This window comes from Canis aureus, chromosome 14 (assembly GCF_053574225.1).
Source record: "Canis aureus isolate CA01 chromosome 14, VMU_Caureus_v.1.0, whole genome shotgun sequence".
Lineage (NCBI taxonomy): Eukaryota > Metazoa > Chordata > Mammalia > Carnivora > Canidae > Canis > Canis aureus.
This window is the reverse complement of record NC_135624.1, coordinates 31,837,730-31,855,396: the sequence shown is the minus strand read 5'-3', so window position 1 is coordinate 31,855,396 and position 17,667 is coordinate 31,837,730. Positions and strand designations below refer to the sequence as shown.

At 44.8% G+C, this 17,667-nt stretch overlaps 1 protein-coding gene across 1 annotated transcript in view; it reads left to right on the top strand.

Annotated features, from left to right (window-relative positions):
• The window catches only part of KCNQ3 (potassium voltage-gated channel subfamily Q member 3), a 297,245-nt gene extending 286,517 nt beyond the window's left edge, over window positions 1–10,728 (top strand). Inside the window, exon 15 of the mRNA XM_077847276.1 lies at window positions 1,731–10,728. Within this exon, the coding sequence (XP_077703402.1) occupies window positions 1,731–2,465 (735 nt within the window). The 3' untranslated portion in view covers window positions 2,466–10,728. The remainder of the gene's footprint in view (window positions 1–1,730) is intronic.
• The last annotated feature ends 6,939 nt before the right edge of the window (window positions 10,729–17,667 follow it).

Below are 17,667 nucleotides of genomic sequence, written 5' to 3'. Positions count from 1 at the left end.
TCTGAGTTAGCACTTACTGGCTGTGACCACAGGAAAGTTCATTCATTGTCCTGAGCCTCAGCATCCTCATCTGTAAAATGGGGATCCTAATACCTCACCAGGGTACTATGAGGATTGAATGAGTCGGTACCTGTGAATCATGTAGAATAGTAGCTGGTATGCAGTAGACACTCAACCGGTGTAGATGCTCTTTGCACGCACCTTGAGATGCTTCCTTAAAAAATGTTAGTTCCCTTCACCACCTGTCCTTTGTTCCCAGTCCTTCAGTCCTCAGAGTCCGAGTCAGCATGTGGCTCATCCAGAGAGACCTGGAGCAAGGGGCGTTCTGGGTGGATTTAGTCAGGGCAGAAAGAGAAATCGTTCACGTCCAGCACTCCTTGGAGCTGCCCTTTCACTTCTGCAGTGAAGGGGCTGCCACTATGAAGCACAGTCCATTCAACTGCACACTAGACAAATGGCTCTGTCCACTTCCACTAAGATCCCTATCAGCCCTCTTATCTTATTCATAACCCCATAAATTGGATCTCTGCAAAGACAGGCAAGAGGAAATTTGCATGATTATGCTTTCTCGGCATGTCAAGAATATCATTTTTCATTTTTACATTTTAATTTATAATCTCAGCTCTTCCATCTCCCAGCTCTGTGACCTTTGGCAAGCTACTTCCTGCCTCTGTACCTCTGTTTCCTCACCTGTAAGAGAGATAATCAGAGTCTCCACCTCCTAGGTAGGGCTGTTGTGAAATGAAATGAGTTAACATCTTTAAAGGGCATCAAGGGCAGCTCTGGTGGCGCAGCGGTTTAGCGCCGCCTGCGGCCCAGGGCGTGATCCTGGAGTCCCGGGATCGAGTCCCACGTCGGGCTCCCTGCATGGAGCCTGCTTCTTTCTCTCTCTGCCTGTATCTCTGCCTCTCTCTGTGTGTGTCTCTATGAATAAGTAAATAAGATCTTTAAAAAAAAAAAAAAGCCGGGGGTGGGGGGACATCAAGCAGAGTCTGGTTCTTACTAAACTCTGAGTGCTGGATACTGTTAAGGCTTGGATACTGTCCCAACCTCTACCTAGTGCTGTGCTACCTGTCCTCACCTGCAAGAGAGAATGCTGTCCCTGTCTGCAGTGCAAGTTGTGACTTGTTGGGGAGAGACTACCACACGTGTGCACCCGCATGCACACGTACATCTATGTGTACACACGCTCACAAAGATTAAGTCAGTTCCCAGTTTTGCAGGTAGGAGCAGATACAGCTTCCCTGAGTGTAGCTCCCACTCCCAGGCCCCCAGGTGGGACCTCTAGTTCTAAGAGACACAGTTCTTGCTCCCCACTGCCCTTGCAGCTTTTAGGCTTACACAGCAGGTAGGAAGGAATGGACACTAACAACCCACATGCTTCTGTCCAAGCAAGTCTTTGCAAATCAAGAGCTCCTGCTCCTTGACCCAACCGGAAGCAGCCAGGCCACCTCCTCCTGGGGTACAACTTGTCTTCAGACCACTTCTCTGGTTCCAGCATTTGCCTCCCAGAACGCCCTTGCCAGGTCGTTTCTGGATTGGCACGAAGACATGTGCAGGGCTCCAAGTTAGGAAGCACAAAATAATCAGATGTTGTTAAGATTGTGATTTGCAGGAACCCTCCTGCTTTCCCGAAGGTGACTGCAGGTTCTGGTGGTGCTTCCTTCTGAAGGATAAGATCTACCTTCACTCGGAAAAACCAGTGACTCCCCGTTCCTTGTATGTTTCAGGTTCATGACATGGGGAGGAAACTGGACTTCCTCGTGGACATGCACATGCAGCACATGGAAAGGCTGCAGGTGCACGTCACTGAGTACTACCCGACCAAGGGGACCTCCTCGCCCGCCGAAGTGGAGAAGCTAGAGGACACCAGAGATTCCGACTTGAAAACCATCATCTGCAATTACTCTGAGACGGGCCCCCCCGAGGCCCCCTACAGCTTCCACCAGGTGCCCCTCGACAAAGTCGGCCCCTATGGGTTTTTTGCCCACGACCCAGTGAACCTGCCCCGAGGAGGACCCAGTTCTGGGAAGGTTCCAGCGACGCTCTCCTCCTCGGCAGCAACGTATGCAGAAAGGCCCACCGTCCTGCCTATCTTGACTCTTCTCGACTCCCGAGTGAGCTACCACTCCCAGGCTGAACTGCACGGGCCCTGCTCGGACCGAGTCTCCCCCCGGCACAGACGGAGCCTCACGCGGGACAGTGACACGCCCCTGTCCCTGATGTCGGTCAACCACGAGGAGCTGGAGCGGTCCCCAAGTGGCTTCAGCATCTCCCAAGACAGAGACGATTACGTGTTTGGCCCGAGCGGGGGGTCAAGCTGGATGAGGGAGAAACGTTACCTCGCCGAGGGTGAGACAGACACGGACACGGACCCCTTCACCCCCAGCGGCTCCATGCCTCTGTCATCCACAGGGGATGGAATTTCTGATTCAGTATGGACCCCTCCCAACAAGCCCATTTAAAAGGGGTCGTGGGCTGAATCCTCCTGTAATGTAGACAGACTTTGTATAGCTCACTTGCTCTCACACTCAACACTTAACAGTGAGATCACCAGTGGCTGCACCAAACACATGCATGTGCGCGGCAGCCCCCGACCCGGGCAGGGGCTTTTCACGGCCTTCCTCCTCCCCAGGTCACCACAGTGAAGCCGCTTCCTTTTCAGCATGGTTTGCATGACTTTACAATATATAAATGGTACCGCTAATCTCTTCTAGGATACACATTTATCTGCTGTTCTTACTTTAAATCATGATTGGACCGGGACGGGGAGAAATTATTGACGAGCTGTGCTCTATTTGGTTGGCTGCTTTGGGTTTTGGTTTGGTTGGTAAGCAGGGAATGTAGTTTAAGTTCTTTCTCGAACCACTGCCCCTTTGTGTAAAACAGACCAGTGATTAGCTGTTCTCTATAGCAAGCAAAGAGTTTGCGAACGAAAATGCATTGCATATCGAAGAGGTGGCCAACAGAGCTAAAACGCTAGGAAAGGAACAAAATCGTTATCGCCTATCCAAAACCAAGAATATTTTTAGATCATTTTCTTTGGGAAAAACTAGCAAAACCATCTAAAAGCTCTCAAAGGGACCTCACTTGGTCTGCCATTGTCTGTATCCTTCCTGTTCCCTCATCCGTGGTAATCCCAAGTGTAGCATTTCTACTGAGTTATGAATTGGAGAGGAGAAAACATACACACACACACACACACGCACACACACGCACACACAAGTTCAAATAGTTTCCAATATATGTAGCCAAAGATGATTAAATTTATCAGAAGTAGGGTGCCCTTCTGGGCAAGAGCTAAGATCAGTGCCTTCAAAATGAGGTTTCAACTCACATTCCTCCCCATGCTACTTGTACAAAATATCCATCTCAAAAGAAAATTAGAAACCAGAAATTATCTGGTCCAAGTTCTTCTTTGTAAAAATGAGAAACCTTTGGCTCAGGTAGAGACAAGCCCGGGGTCACATCATCGTCCCCTAGAGAGCTGGGACTCAAAGTCCAGTTGGCCAACTTGCTCCATGCCCTGGTCTTCTCCTCTCACACCACTCTGCCCTTTATACACTGGGACCCAGAAATTGTACCAAGATACCTGAACTGTGTCATGTGGAAAACACCCACAATACAATATATCCAGTAAGAGGGGGCTGTTGGCTTTTACTGTAAAACATGCTTGCCTGCCGCATTTCATTTTGGATCGAGGGGAAACAAGAAAACAAACACTGCAAGCAAGCAAGCTACAACATTTATTAATATGCAAATGGCAAAATTTTCAGAATCATCCAATTTTACTCCTCCAGATTTTTTAAACCACACATAGCCAGAAGATTAGCCAAAGTATAAGCAGAACCCCCACCCCCCGCCCTGGAAAGCACTGCCCTAGTGAATAAGTATTAATATTAAGCACAAGCCATCCTGCGGCCTCTTACAAGGTGTCACTACCCTTTGAAACACTTTGAAGGAAAAGGTTTCTGTTAGGCTTGGGCTAGATTAGCTACATTATGATGCCACAACATCACCGTCTTGCTCTTATCCCACATCTAAGCATTGGTTGTGGATGGTTGCCATGGTGACCATCAAGATGATCAACAGGGCCTTGTCTACACACAAATGGCACTGATATTCTCCTCACAGTCTTGTCAAGAGCTGTGGTAGCTATGGCAGTGATCTGGCTGCTGGTTTCATCATGATCTGAAGCAGGAGCCTTGTACTTTGTTGGAAGGAAGAACTAGTTTCTCAGATTTTGATTCCTTTCAGGCCACATGTCAATGGTACATTGATAATGAAGGTGTGGTCCCCAACTCTAGAAATGCACAACCAAGCCCTGCCATCTCTGGCCCAGGGTAGGCATTGTGAGAGGTAGACAGCATTTTACATGGAGAATCTTACAAATAGAGAGGAGTTGGCTCTAGCATCTAAGGTGGGAAATACACAAGAATGATCACACAATTCAGACATGAACCCTCCTCCCTACAGCTTGCCATTTGACCTTCTAGCAATCTGAAGGGCAAAAGGAATGGATCATATGCATGAAAGTGCCATTGGAATTAATGACCCAAGAAACCCTATGCCCCTTCCTTAGGGCTTGGTTCTTGCTTCTGACCCTCCTGGAATCTTTTACTACAAGTGGTTGAGCTACCTATCATCTCACATGTGAATAATGTTTTTCTTTATGTACATGAGACAAAACAAAAAAAAATGGAGAATGAATCAAACTCTCCACATACGCACCAATTATTTTTACCTACCTTATTAGGATTCTTACAGAACTGACTGGCCTCAGTATCTTACCAATAGATGCATTTGCCAGGAACCCAGTGGAGTTCTCAGATGGACAAGTGAGACTTTCCCAACTTCAAGCTAAAAATAGTTACCATGGATCCAAAGTTAGAGGACTCCCTTAGGTTCTTTTAAAAACCTATGACGGGTAAGTGCTTGTATTATTTCTTAAACCATAGGAGGGCAGTCTAGTCTCCCCTGCTGGATGATAAGGCCAGGATGACAGGGATTGGCTTTGTGTCAATTATCATCCTGTCTCCAACATATAGTAAGCTGTCATTACCAGTACAGACAAAGACAAAATATACATTTCATGAATGATAAGACATTTTTAAGAGCTGTTCTTTCCCATTTAAGTAACAGAGAGAGAAAATGATCTAGAATATTCTGCTTTGATATTCCTTAAAAAAAAAAAAAAGTCATTCCAAAGAAGCAAGCCAAATCTGTTCAAGTTGCCTGCTCACAGGCAGCATCAGCAGCATGGCTAGCATTGATGAAGCAGAAATTCCAGGTGGAGGATTGAACTTAAGTTATGTGCTTCCACAAAGATCTTTTTGTCAGATGAAAGAACAGCATGATGGAAGAGTCCAACAGGACTGGTTAATAATGTGGCCCAAGATCATCCTGCTTCAGATATACCAGTGGTCCTGAAGCTGGCTGGGGAAACTTCAATAGTTTTAATAGCATCCCATGAAATCATGGCAAATTAATTCCATCGTAAAAACTATGAATGATGTCCTCAAGCGGAAATGGAATCCCATGATAGATATTCAGTTTCTGTGTATCAGAATATGATATAGGAAAACTTTAAGAGGTCATTCTTTAGAAGGAGCAAAATGAATAAGATAAGGCTATCTTCCAAATGTGAGGTGAGAAGTGATTCTCTTGGGCTGAGAAGAAAGTACTTGAGATCAAGTGTGCGTTTTGACACCAGCACACAAGCAAACATGAAGTTTAAGAAAAAGAATTGTGGGAGGAAAAGAATAAGAAACATCAAACTGAGAAAGTTCTATTCATTGACTATACTTTTTCTGGGAGCTGAGAACTTAGACTTAGTAGATATAACAATGATATAATGAAGCTCTAGTTTCAATGGAAGCATCTGGAAACCACCCCCCCACCACCACCACCAAGATATACTCTAGTTCAAGTTGAGCTCCTTTAGTCAACAATGAATGCATTATGCCTTGCCTATTTTGTGCAGGGCAGTTCCTAGACACTGTGAGTTAAAAGAAGAATTACTTGTAGGAAATCCTAATAGAATAGGATCTACTTATAATTTGCAAGACCATTCTTCTAAATCCATGCCACTCTACTGAGAATGTAATAAAAACATTCATTTATGAGATTTACTAAGCACCATTGTCTGCTAGGCACTGTGTAACGCACTGGAAATTCAGAGTTAAAAAACCCACAATTCCTACCACCAAAAAGCTAGGATTCTGGTGGCCTCAAATATTGGAAGTCCCTTTCAACTATGTTTACCAAGAATGGAAAGTATCTGATTTTATCCCTGAAGACAACTACACAGATAGAAATGCTTCCTCGCCTAGAATCAATCAGTGAGAGATTCAGCATGGAGGAAAGTGAGAGCAAGAATTCTCCATCAAAAAGATAATGACCCCATCAGCTAAGGGAAGACTGAGTGGTTGGATGAGAACTTTGAGTTTGGGTCCAGTGCTTTGGACTTTATAGATCCAAATACACTGTGTACAAAGGAAGTTATGGAGTATCTGAGAAGGTTCTTGGAAAAAAAAAAAAAAACTAGCTTTCTCCTCCTCTCCAAATCCCTACAGTGATCGAACCCAGACAAGAAGCTGGGCTACTTCCATTTCACTGTGTTGACAAAGAGAGGTTTATGGTACAAGGCAAGACACAACATCTATTTCAAGAAAAGGTGTCACTCTGCCTGTGGGACTCTGCTAATCGAATTCTCCTGGAGCAAAAGAAGAAATCTGTTCAGTGGTTCAAGAAGTTGACTGCACTTTGGACGGTACTGACAAGCACACCTCTGGCCTCCTCCAGAAGATGCCACACAGCTGGACTTTGTTTTCTGTGAATATGCTTCCAAGGACCTTAGGATTATAGGGATTTTCTTTGCTTTCTGAACCCCAGGCATCTTTAGCAATTTGCCTCATGTCCTCACTTGTCCTTGAAGGCTTGCTTATTTGGAGATGAACTTCTAAAAAGACTAGAAGTCCTTGCTTTGTATCCAAGTCACCTAAAGTTTTGGTGTCACTGATATTACGCTATTCAAAACTGAGCCAGTGGTCCCCTAAACAGGCCCCTAACCTGATGCCCAGGTGAGAATATCACCTAGTTAAGGACCAGGCTATTTCCATAGCTTTAGTGTTTTGGGAAACCAGCAGTGGGAATCTCAGAGAGAGACAGGAAGGATATAAACATGACCGGGATGAAAATTTGAGTTTCCAGACACTCGGAAGTGTTTGACTTTCTTGATTTTCAAGTGAGACAATCGGTATATGAAAAGACCTCAATGCCGTGGTGGCTGGAGACTGTCAAACATTTTCTTTTTTAATACTGTGTGTGGAATCCACTGCCTCAGTCCTCAGTATTATTTATGAACTCCAAATTTACCCCCAGAAAGTCTTTTTTTTTTTCCAAAAGAGTGGTGGAAATGCCATCCCAATTCAGGCACTTTCACAGGGGCTTTTTCCAAAAAGTACATCTCTATAAATGAAATGAGAAAGGACAGGGATGTTGGAATGAAGGTGGCAGGACCCTTGGGTTGCAGTGCCTGGGTTGTGGCCATTTCACTGGACACATAATACCGCATGTTACACCATTGTCTCAAAGGATGATCTGTAGGAGGCAATGCCATGCCATACCATGATGTCTGCCAGACAACAACCTAGCAATGAATGGAGAACTTCCAGAAGAAAGAGTTCAAGCTCGCTCAAAGTCTCCCCAGGGATTTGTTCCCAGCCTCTAACAACCTCAGCTTTGTTATCCCTGTAGGAAAATTGTGACTAGTGGCTTGCTTCATTATCATAGATGCAGGGAGATACAATTTCATAGATTCATAGATGTTCAGAGCAAGAAGAGCCCTTGATCACCAAGAACAACCACCACTCTTCTTAGATCAGGAAGCAGAGGCTCAGAATAAAGGGAATCATGTAGTCACTCAGTGGCTAAATGAGTGACTGGGTGGCAGAGTGAATAAAGAAAGTAGGTCTTCTAACTTCTGGTCCAGATATTGGAGATTAAAAACTCCAGTAAAATAGCAACCGAGAAGAAAACATTGTGGGTCAGTCCAGGAGGTGAACGAGGACTTCCTGGCCCACTCAAGAAACTGCTGAACCAGACACATTGGTTGGAACTTACTCTCATCTCTGGAATATGATTGATCTCATGCCTTGAAAGGCAATGTTCCTTCTCCCAAAATCCTGCTGACCTCAAAAGGTCTGGCACAAACCACTGCTGCCGCAGTTAAGAAAAGGAATAAAGAAGAACCTCATGGCCATGCAAGCACTCCCCTCCATCTCTCGGACCTCTACTGCTTCGTCCCCTCCTGGTCCTGCCAAACCTGGACCAGTTCAGCTCTTTGGCCCATCACTTGGACTCATTCAACTCCAGAGCCATGCCTCAGGGGGGTATCCTCATCTATAAGCCAATTTAACTGGATTTTGCCTTGAAAAAATAGTTTATGGATTTGATTTTAAGAAATGGGATGTGATTTCTTTGGGTATTGACATGACCCCAGGTTGGTAGTTCTACTATGGTGTCCCTTCACAGTGGGATCTCTGAATCTCACCTGGGGATAGCCTTGTTTCTCCTGCTTTGTCTCAGAGAATGCCCATCTTGCTTGGTTCACAACTGGTACTCTAGGGTTGTCACCAAAAGCTGTGGAGAAGCAGACAGGATTCAACTTAAGACATCCTATGTTTGTGTAACTGGGAAGTTATTTTAGAAAGTAAGCAGGCCTCTGTTGGCTCAAATGAGGATTAACATAGTTGTTTTCCACTTACGCTGTGCTTGGGATAGAATCACCAGAATTTGGCAGGGCTCCCCAGTTGCCCTTGCTAAACCCCATAGAAGGGTGTTCAGGTCTTCTCAGTCAGACTGAACCAGAAATTCTAAAGCAAAGTCAGAAGGATGGCAGTAATTTTAGACTGTCATTCTACCTGTCTTCTTAGCCTCTAAATAGCCCTGTTCTGGGGAAATAAGTAAAAAATGGGCTCTATTTAAGAATAACCTGAGTGTGACATATAATTAAGCAGTCAAAAGCCTGGCCTAGTGCTTAGGAATATATTTGTAATTCCTCTTAGATTTGCCATCAGACTATAGCCTGATGCCTAAGAGGAGTGAAAACTGGGAACATGTTTTCTTCACTATCCCGCTCTGCCCATAAGACAGGCCTGGGAAGGGGAGAGAAATTTATCCTAAGCTGTCATTGTGAGTTGCATGTGATGTGATGGTCCTCTCTCTCAACTTCCCGGCGGTCCTCACCGTAATCCCGTGTGGGCGGTGTTAAGGTCTCCATTGTATAGTTGGGGAAACTGAACCTGACCCGGGCAATACCTTGCCAAAGGCCATGCATTCCAGAAGTGGAGCTGTAACCAAAGCTCGTGTATCTTCAAAGATTATTCTCCCCCTATTGCATCTTCCAGGTCAATGGAAATGCCCCCACATCAGGCCCTGTGGTCCTCCACCATGCCTTGCCCTCCTATGCCCAATGGACTTAATAGTAAAACAATCAGACCCATTGGCTTCCCAGAGAGAAGCATGATTCCTGTGTCAGCTGCTCCATGTGGCTATTCAGTGGGTCCTACCTGTACCTTTGAGTGACTTCACAATCCAGCTTTCAGCGGCAGAAAATGATGCCACATAAGTTTTTCACCTTGTTCATGGTGGAATCCATTAGCTCTTGGAGCTTCGTGTGGCTGCAGATAATCCCACAAGCGCCCCTTGTGCTTCTCTCTGCACCCCCCCACACACCCAAACATATCCAAGATCTCCTGTCATTGATTTATCCAAACAAATTTAATTGTCCTTCCTGATTCTGGTCTTTTGTCTCTAGATTGTACCTTTATTTCAGGCCTTGGAAATCCTGCAGAGATGGTATGTCTGTCGGCAGAAACATTCTTTGGGAGGCCAAACGCTCACAACAGTTGTGTTTCTCTTCCTCAATATTAAAAAGATCACAGTTCCCCAGTGAAAGTCAACTAATCTGGTAACTGGGCCCGATTTCCTCTCTGAATACTTTTCCAAGGGAAGGGAGAGCAGCTCCACCCTCCATGTTCCCGTGAGGGTTAAGAATTCACACGGGAGGACCACTTCCGACACGGGAGGATCACTTCTAAGATGGGTGGCAGCCATGTTCCAAGCATCAGAGATCTCACAGTTGGAGACACAAGGCAGGCTCTGCCCCACCTTAAAAATCACCTTAGAAGGATGGGCCTACTTCATCAGATCTGTCAATCATTTCCTGTTTTAAAGAGAACAATGCTCTCTCTATGTTGCTTTCAATGGGATATGGCTATTCTTCTTTTCCTTTTTCTTTTTTTCTTTCTAATGTAGCAGTGATGGAAAACATCCATCTCTGCAGAACAGATTGAGGTTTCCAGTGATGTGAGCCCATTGTATTTGATTTTGTATTATATTTTCTTTAACCCCCTTTAATGGCATAGAATTCTGGTGCCTTGCTCCCTGAATTTGTCTCCATGCTACAAGTAGGCTTTCTTCACATTCTGGCTTACACGGGAACACGACTATTCCACAAGTGGCCTTTAGTGCTCTTTATAATATGATTTCCTGTAATTTTTAAACTGTATGTGTAATTTCTATTCTGGCTCTGTCCAATATTTGAACAACTTTACTAGGTTGATTTCCATATATATTATGCAAACACTTCTTACCTGATTTTTTATGTTCTATCTTAAAACAAATACTGCACCACTTATTAATAAATAGACATTTCAATGATCACGGGGCAGAGTGTTGCTGGCTTCATTGACAACATGGAGTGACAAGACAGTCTGTTACTGGTTGTGGGATGGAGTGAGAGAGAAGACATGAGCACATATTAGTAAATGTGAGAAAAGCAATCGAGTGGGAGAAGAGGAAGAGAATAAAGACTCAAGAACAGAACTATGATTGACGGAGTAAAAAGTGAAACTCGTAGCCATGAAAAGTACATGATATGGATTGCAGTCCTCCTCAGAAACAGTATAGTGATACACAGGCTGGAAGTACAGCGTTTAGTAAAACATTATCCAATCATTGCAGTTTTAAGACATGATTACTCCCACTTTATGGATGAGGAACGTGAAGCCCAGAAACAAAAATGTATCTGGCCAAGGTCAGACACTAATAAGTAGAAGAGTCACAAGTATAACCCAGGACCATGTGCCCCCAACCCCAAGCCTCATGTTGCTTCCTTTGTAGAAGTTTCACCTCCTAAACCATGTGGGAGGAAGAAAAAAAATCAGAGGCTCAGAGACATCGTGGGGGAGGAAGTCAGAAAAGCTCATATCACATTGCCTCTCTCTAGTGTCATAAGTAAGAAGAGATGTTTTCTCATGAGGAAGAAGTTGGCATAGGAAACCCTGGGGGGTTACTGAATCTTTTGGTGCCTTGGCTCATCATCTGGAAAATTGGGAGTTTCAACTGATGTCTGTAGAGAAGTTAGCAAAGGAGCTAACACACAGCAAATGTTCAGAGTGACAGCTTTTGACTATCCTGTGCCCACATGCCAGGTTTGCCTTAATTTGGGTTTCTAGAAGAATAGAGACAAGATGATGGGTGCAGGGAGTTTATTTGGAACATGATCCCAGGAAACAACGGAGAGAATAGGGAGAGTGGAACAAGGAAGGAGATAAGCCAGTAAAGAATGAACTAATCCCACAGGTAACTGGGCTCAATTCCACCAGGAACCCCACAAGAACCTGTGTAAAATGTACCAAAGGATCATTCCACCTTGGGACAAGAATCTGGGGCATTCATCCACTGAACCCAATTCTTCCTTCATTGAGGGTTGCCCCTGGGGTGCTAAATCCCCTTCTCTGTCAGGTTTCCCTGTGCTACAGCTGAGCAAGCTCCAAAATGCCAAAGCCCTAAGGCAGGAGCAGAGAGACATGGCCAGTGGAGCTACCATCGTGTTGCAGCCTGTCTACCACAACCACAGCTGAACTCAGAGGTGGGCAGAGGGAACACAGAGTGGGCTGACAGAAGCATCTGGTACATAAGCCCACTGAAAATATTACATAAACAAAGCTAAACTAGGTTGCCACATTCAATCTGTAAGTCAAAGGACAAGGTTGGCCAACGCTGGGCAAGCTGGTCATGGCACCTAGGATCATGATTCATTGTTAAAATGGTACCTGTAGCCTCCAGGAACCAGGGCAGGTAACTGCTTTTCTTCTACAAGGTCACCATCTAGCTCCAAGGTCCACATCTGTCATCGGAAAGACCTGTGACTGACTTTGCAGTTATGAGAAGAGCCTCCACTGTGCGATGACTTACTCCTCCCCCAACAAAACCTACCCACATCTGATCTCATGCAACTGAACACAGAGAGAGAGCATGAAAATTATATCCCTGAGAAAATCTCTTGCCATCTGTACAAATGGAGCAACAGCCCTTTCATAGACTAGCATCCCAGATACTCCTGGGAGCCAGGTATCATTCCTCCTAATGTCAGTTCCCAACAATGAGCTTGGCCATCCAATTGTCCTGGGACCCAGTAGCTTCTCCTCACTGAGGCCGTGTAAGGTGTCTCCCCTGAGAAAAGTCCAATTGTCCTATATCCTGCATCCACATCAAGTAGGAAAACATTCCCAGCAGTTCATCTTCTGGTTCTGGGCAGGTCAGTGCCAGGCCAGTGGAGAGCAAGGGAGTTTGCAGAGGAAACAGGAGTAAGAGATGAAATTGGAGAAGCAGCAAGTCAGGTCTTGAATGGCCTCCTGGGCCATTATAAGGACAATTTGCTTTCACTTGGGGTCAAATGGGAAGTACTGTAGGGCTTTGAGCTCTGAGATGATTAGACTTGATTTACACTAAAAAGAGATTCTCTGGTCGCTGTGTTGAGAATCCACTAACACAAGCAAGAGCAGAAGCAGGAAAATTAATCAGAAGCCACACCATATTAGCAATAATCCAGGTGAGAGCTGAGAGTGGCTTGGACCAGAGTGATAATGCTAGAAGTGGTAAGAAGTGTGTAGAATCTGGATATATTTTAAGAGTTGAAAAGGCAACGTCTACTGATGACTTGAATGTGAGGTGTGAGAGAAGCAGAAGAATCCAGGATGATTGTAGAATTCTTTATTGAGTACCTAGAAGAATAAAGGTATCATTAACTGAGATAGTAGATTAGAGAAGGGTCTGGTTTTGCAATAAGGACATGAACTTGGCTTTTTTTTGTATTAAAATTTATTTATTTTTATTTGTTTATTTTTAAATAAATTTATTTTTTATTGGTGTTCAACTTGTCAACATACAGAATAACACCCAGTGCTCATCCCGTCAAGTGCCCACCTCAGTGCCCACCACCCAGTCACCCCCACCCCCCGCCCACCTCCCCTTCCACCACCCCTAGTTTGTTTCCCAGAGTTAGGAGTCTTTCATGTTCTGTCTCCCTTTCTGATATTTCCCACTTATTTTTTCCCCTTTCCCCTTTATTCCCTTTCACTATTTTTTATATTCCCCAAATGAATGAGACCATATAATGTTTGTCCTTCTCCAATTGACTTATTTCACTCAGCATAATACCCTCCAGTTCCATCCACATCGAAGCAAATGGTGGGTATTTTTTTTTTTAAGTAGGCTCCATGCCCAGCAGGAGCTTGATCTCACGACCCTGAGATCAAGACCTGAGCTGAGATCAAGAGTCAGATATTTAATTGACTGAGCCACCCAGGTGCCCTGAATTTGGCTTTTTACATGTTAAACTTGAGACATACGTGGGGCATCTAATGGAAATCTTTTGTACATAGTCAAATGTGTAGTTAAGGAGATTCTTAGGGGCTGAAGCTGCATCTCTGTATCTATCAATCAAACAATCGATCAATTCAACAACATATAGACAATATGAGATAAGATGATATCTCCAAGTGAGTGAAGGTAAAGAGAAGAAAGAAGACATCCAAGTACTGTACCCTGCAAAGTCCAGCAGTCAGGGAGATAAGGGGGACCCAGCAGGGGAGGCTGAACAGAGCAGTTGATGAGAGAAGAAAACCAGGAGGATGTGATGCTGGGGATGCTGAGTGAAGACCTGGTCCCAAATAGGGAGGGGTGAACAGTGGCATCAAGTGCTACTGAGAAGTTGAGAGGAGGAGTTGGCTGTGTGGAGGTCATGGTGACCTTGACAAGGTCAGTCCTGCTAGGATGCTGGTCTGACACCTGATTGGAGTGGCCTTGAGAGAGAGGAGAGGAACAGGAGCTTTGAGTAGAGACAGCCCATCGTGACCAATTCAGGTGTGCAGTTCTGTGTATCCAGTATATTCACGCTATTGTGCGGCCATCATCCCATCTGCCTTTGGAACTCTTTTCATTTAGTAGAATGGAAACTCTGTCCCCATTAAACACTAACTCCCTATCCTCCTCCCCAGTCCTGGCAACCACCATTCTACTCCATGTCTCTATGATTTTGACTGATGTAGGGACCTCATGTAAGTGGAATCATGCAATATTCATCTTTTTGTACTGCATTTTTAAGTGTCTAACAATGAGGCTCAGAGAGGTGAAGCAGCTGACCAAGGCCACACTGCTTGCAAATCACAGAAGCTAGACCAGGGCTGTGGCTTTTGTTTCCACTGCCTCATCCAGAAGTGTTAGCGTTAGCATAACACGGCATGTCTTGCCCGGATCAACTAAAAGTGCAGAAATGCAATGTTTCTAGGGAGATAACAGTAACAATTACCAAATGTTGACAGTAACCAGGTGCTGTAAGCTCTTTGTGACCATTCAGTCAGGATACCCTTCTGCAGGGGCTACCGTCATGATCTCCATTTCACAGATGAGAAAAGTGACTGGGAGGTATTTGGATCGCCCCAAACTGAAATGTACCGGCCTGGAGAGCAGGCTGTAGACCGGCTGTTACTCCTGTAGACCGGACTTGGCCTCCTCACTCTCCTATGACATTTCCTACCTCTCCCCACCTCCTGAGAGGGGTCCAAGCCAGCCTGAACATCTGCCCTTTCTACTTGCTCCAGGGCTATGCTAATGTCCACTACTGCCTCTGGCCACTGAAGCAGCAGCACCTGAGAGCTCAACAAAAATGCAAATTCTCTGCTCCCAGTCAGACCAGACTCACAAAATCTGGGGCCATGCCCAGCAATCTGGGTTTTAACAGGCCTTCCAGAAGATTCTTCATCTTTTTTTTTTTTTTTTAAGATTTTATTTTTTTGTTTGTTTGTTTATTTTAGAGATAGAAGACAGGGAGGAGCAGATGGAAAAGGACAAGCAGACTCCACGCTGAGCCTGGTATCTGATGTAGAGCTCGATCTCACAACCCTGAGATCATGACCTGAGTCAAAATCAAGAGTGGGATGCTTAACCTACTGAGCCACCTAAGGGCCCCCTCCAGAAGATTCTAATACACATCCAAGTCTGCAAATCACTACTCTCCCCTACTCTTTAGCTCTGAAATATTTATCCTGCACATATCATTTAAAATCCTGATCCTTCCAGAAACTTTCCTTGACATACTTTAAATCAAGTGTGGTGGCCCTCTCTGGTCTGTCACACTCCTGTGTGTCCCTGGTCCTGCTGTAATGTAATCACCTGTGACTCAGAGACAGTGAGCTCCCTGTGGGCAAAGACCAAGAAGTGTCCACCACTGTATACATCCATAGTCCTTAGCACAATGCCTGCCTTGAGGAAGAGCTCAAGGAACATTGAGTGAGAAAGAGAAACCCATTGAGTCCCTTCCAGAATCTCCATTCCAGGGATCACTTGAGATGCAAATCCAATGGGGCAGAGTAAGAAATAAAAAGGTTATGGGCCCAGAAAATAAAAGGCTATTAATGGGATCCTTTGAGAGCCAAATAAAAAACAAAGGGCAGAAAACAAACATCCATGAGTTGGGTTGTCAAATCTGTGCTGGTTTTCACATCCCTGTCAGACTCCATGGTGGGGACTGAGGGTGCAGGATGCCTGAAGTACTGGGTTGAAGGGGCTGCCCTGAAGGTATTCACAGCCTACTGAGGGGGACAGACAAACACGCAGCTCACCCCAGTCCAGCAGGAAAAGGCAGATACAAATGCAATGCCCTCATTGCAATGGGAGGATACCTAAGAAGGCTTCCTGGTGAACCAGATGTCTGAGGTGAAGATAAAGAGGATGAGGTGAGGCTCGATCCCAGGACCCCAAGATCACTCAGTGGGGGGTCTGCTTGTCCCCATCTCATGCAATCTCTCTTGCTCTCACCCTCTTAAATAGATAGATAAAATCTTTCAAAAAATAAGAGAAAGGGAAAAAAGAAGGATGAAGTGAAGTTTGGGGTGTGGGTAGATGAAAGGGCCAAGCAGCCTCCAGAGGCCCATTTTAAAAGCAGGGATTAGATCATGTCTCTCTTTTGCTTAAACCCTCCGGTAGCTGTTTCTAGCAGCTAAATTAAATCCCAATCCCTTATCCTGGCCCACAGGGATTCCTATTTCTCTAGTAACATCTCATGCTGCTTTCTCCCTTGCTCACAGCCTTCCAGTGAGGGGAAGGCATGAGGGAAGGCCCAAGGGGAGGCGAACAGCAAGGATGTGGTTTGAGTAAGAATCTCAGGCTGTCTGGGGTTGACGGAGCAGAACATGTGAGGTCAGTAGTGGCCAAAGATGAGTAGGAAATAGGCCAGTGTCTGATCGTGGGGAACTCTGTGTGGGTCAGACTAGCACAGCTGGGCTTCATCTAGAAGGGGATGAGGTACCAGTGAAGGGGGTGGTGACACGGTCAGTTCTGTGGTCTGGGAAAATCACATCAGTCTTCAATGTGGCATTGTCCAGCATGGTGTCCACCAGCCATGGGTGGTCACTGAGCATTTAAAATAGGAATAGTCCAAATTGAGAGATGCTGTAAGTGCAAAATACACACCAACTTTTGAAGACTTAGTACCAAAAAAATCCTATTAATGATTTTTAATATTGATTTTAGTTTTAGATATTTAAATATCTATTTTAGATACATTGTGTTAGCTAAAATACATTTTTTAGGTTTTATTTATTTTACAGAGAGAGAGAGAGAGCATAAACAGGGGGAGTGGCAAGCAGAAGCAGAAGGAAAAGCAGACTCCCCATGGAGCAGGGAGCCTGATGTGGAACTCGATCCCAGGACCCCAGGATTATGACCTCAGCCAAAGGCAGAGGCTTTACTGACTGAGCCATCCAGGCACCCCTAACTAAAATACATTCTTAGAATTAATTTCACATGATTCATTTTTACTTTTTTAAAATGTGGCTATTAGAAGATTTTAAATTGCAGGTGTAGTTTGCATTTATTTCTACTGGACAGAAATATAGAGGATGGATTAAAAAGAAGAATGACCAGTTAGGAGATTTTATCAAAGCTCTAGCTGAATAATTATTGATTTGTTCTCTTATTCAACAAATACTTATGTCAAACTTTGATTGCACTAGATCCTGGAATATGGTGGTGAATATGACAGAGGAGGGCCCTGACCTCATGAATCTGACAACTCTGGCAGGAAAACAGACCATAGGGAATTAAGCCAATAAATAAACAGAATAATTAGAATGTATAAGGATAAGCAGAGTGATTACAAGAGCATATCCTTTGAGGAGATTACCACCACCACCACCCCCATTGTAGGCAGTACTTATGCGGATAACTGAAGGATGGGAAGAAGCCAATCCTTAGAGAAGGCTGGGGAAGAGCATTCCAATCAGCGAGAACAGCCAGTGCAAAAGTTCCTGGGGCTGT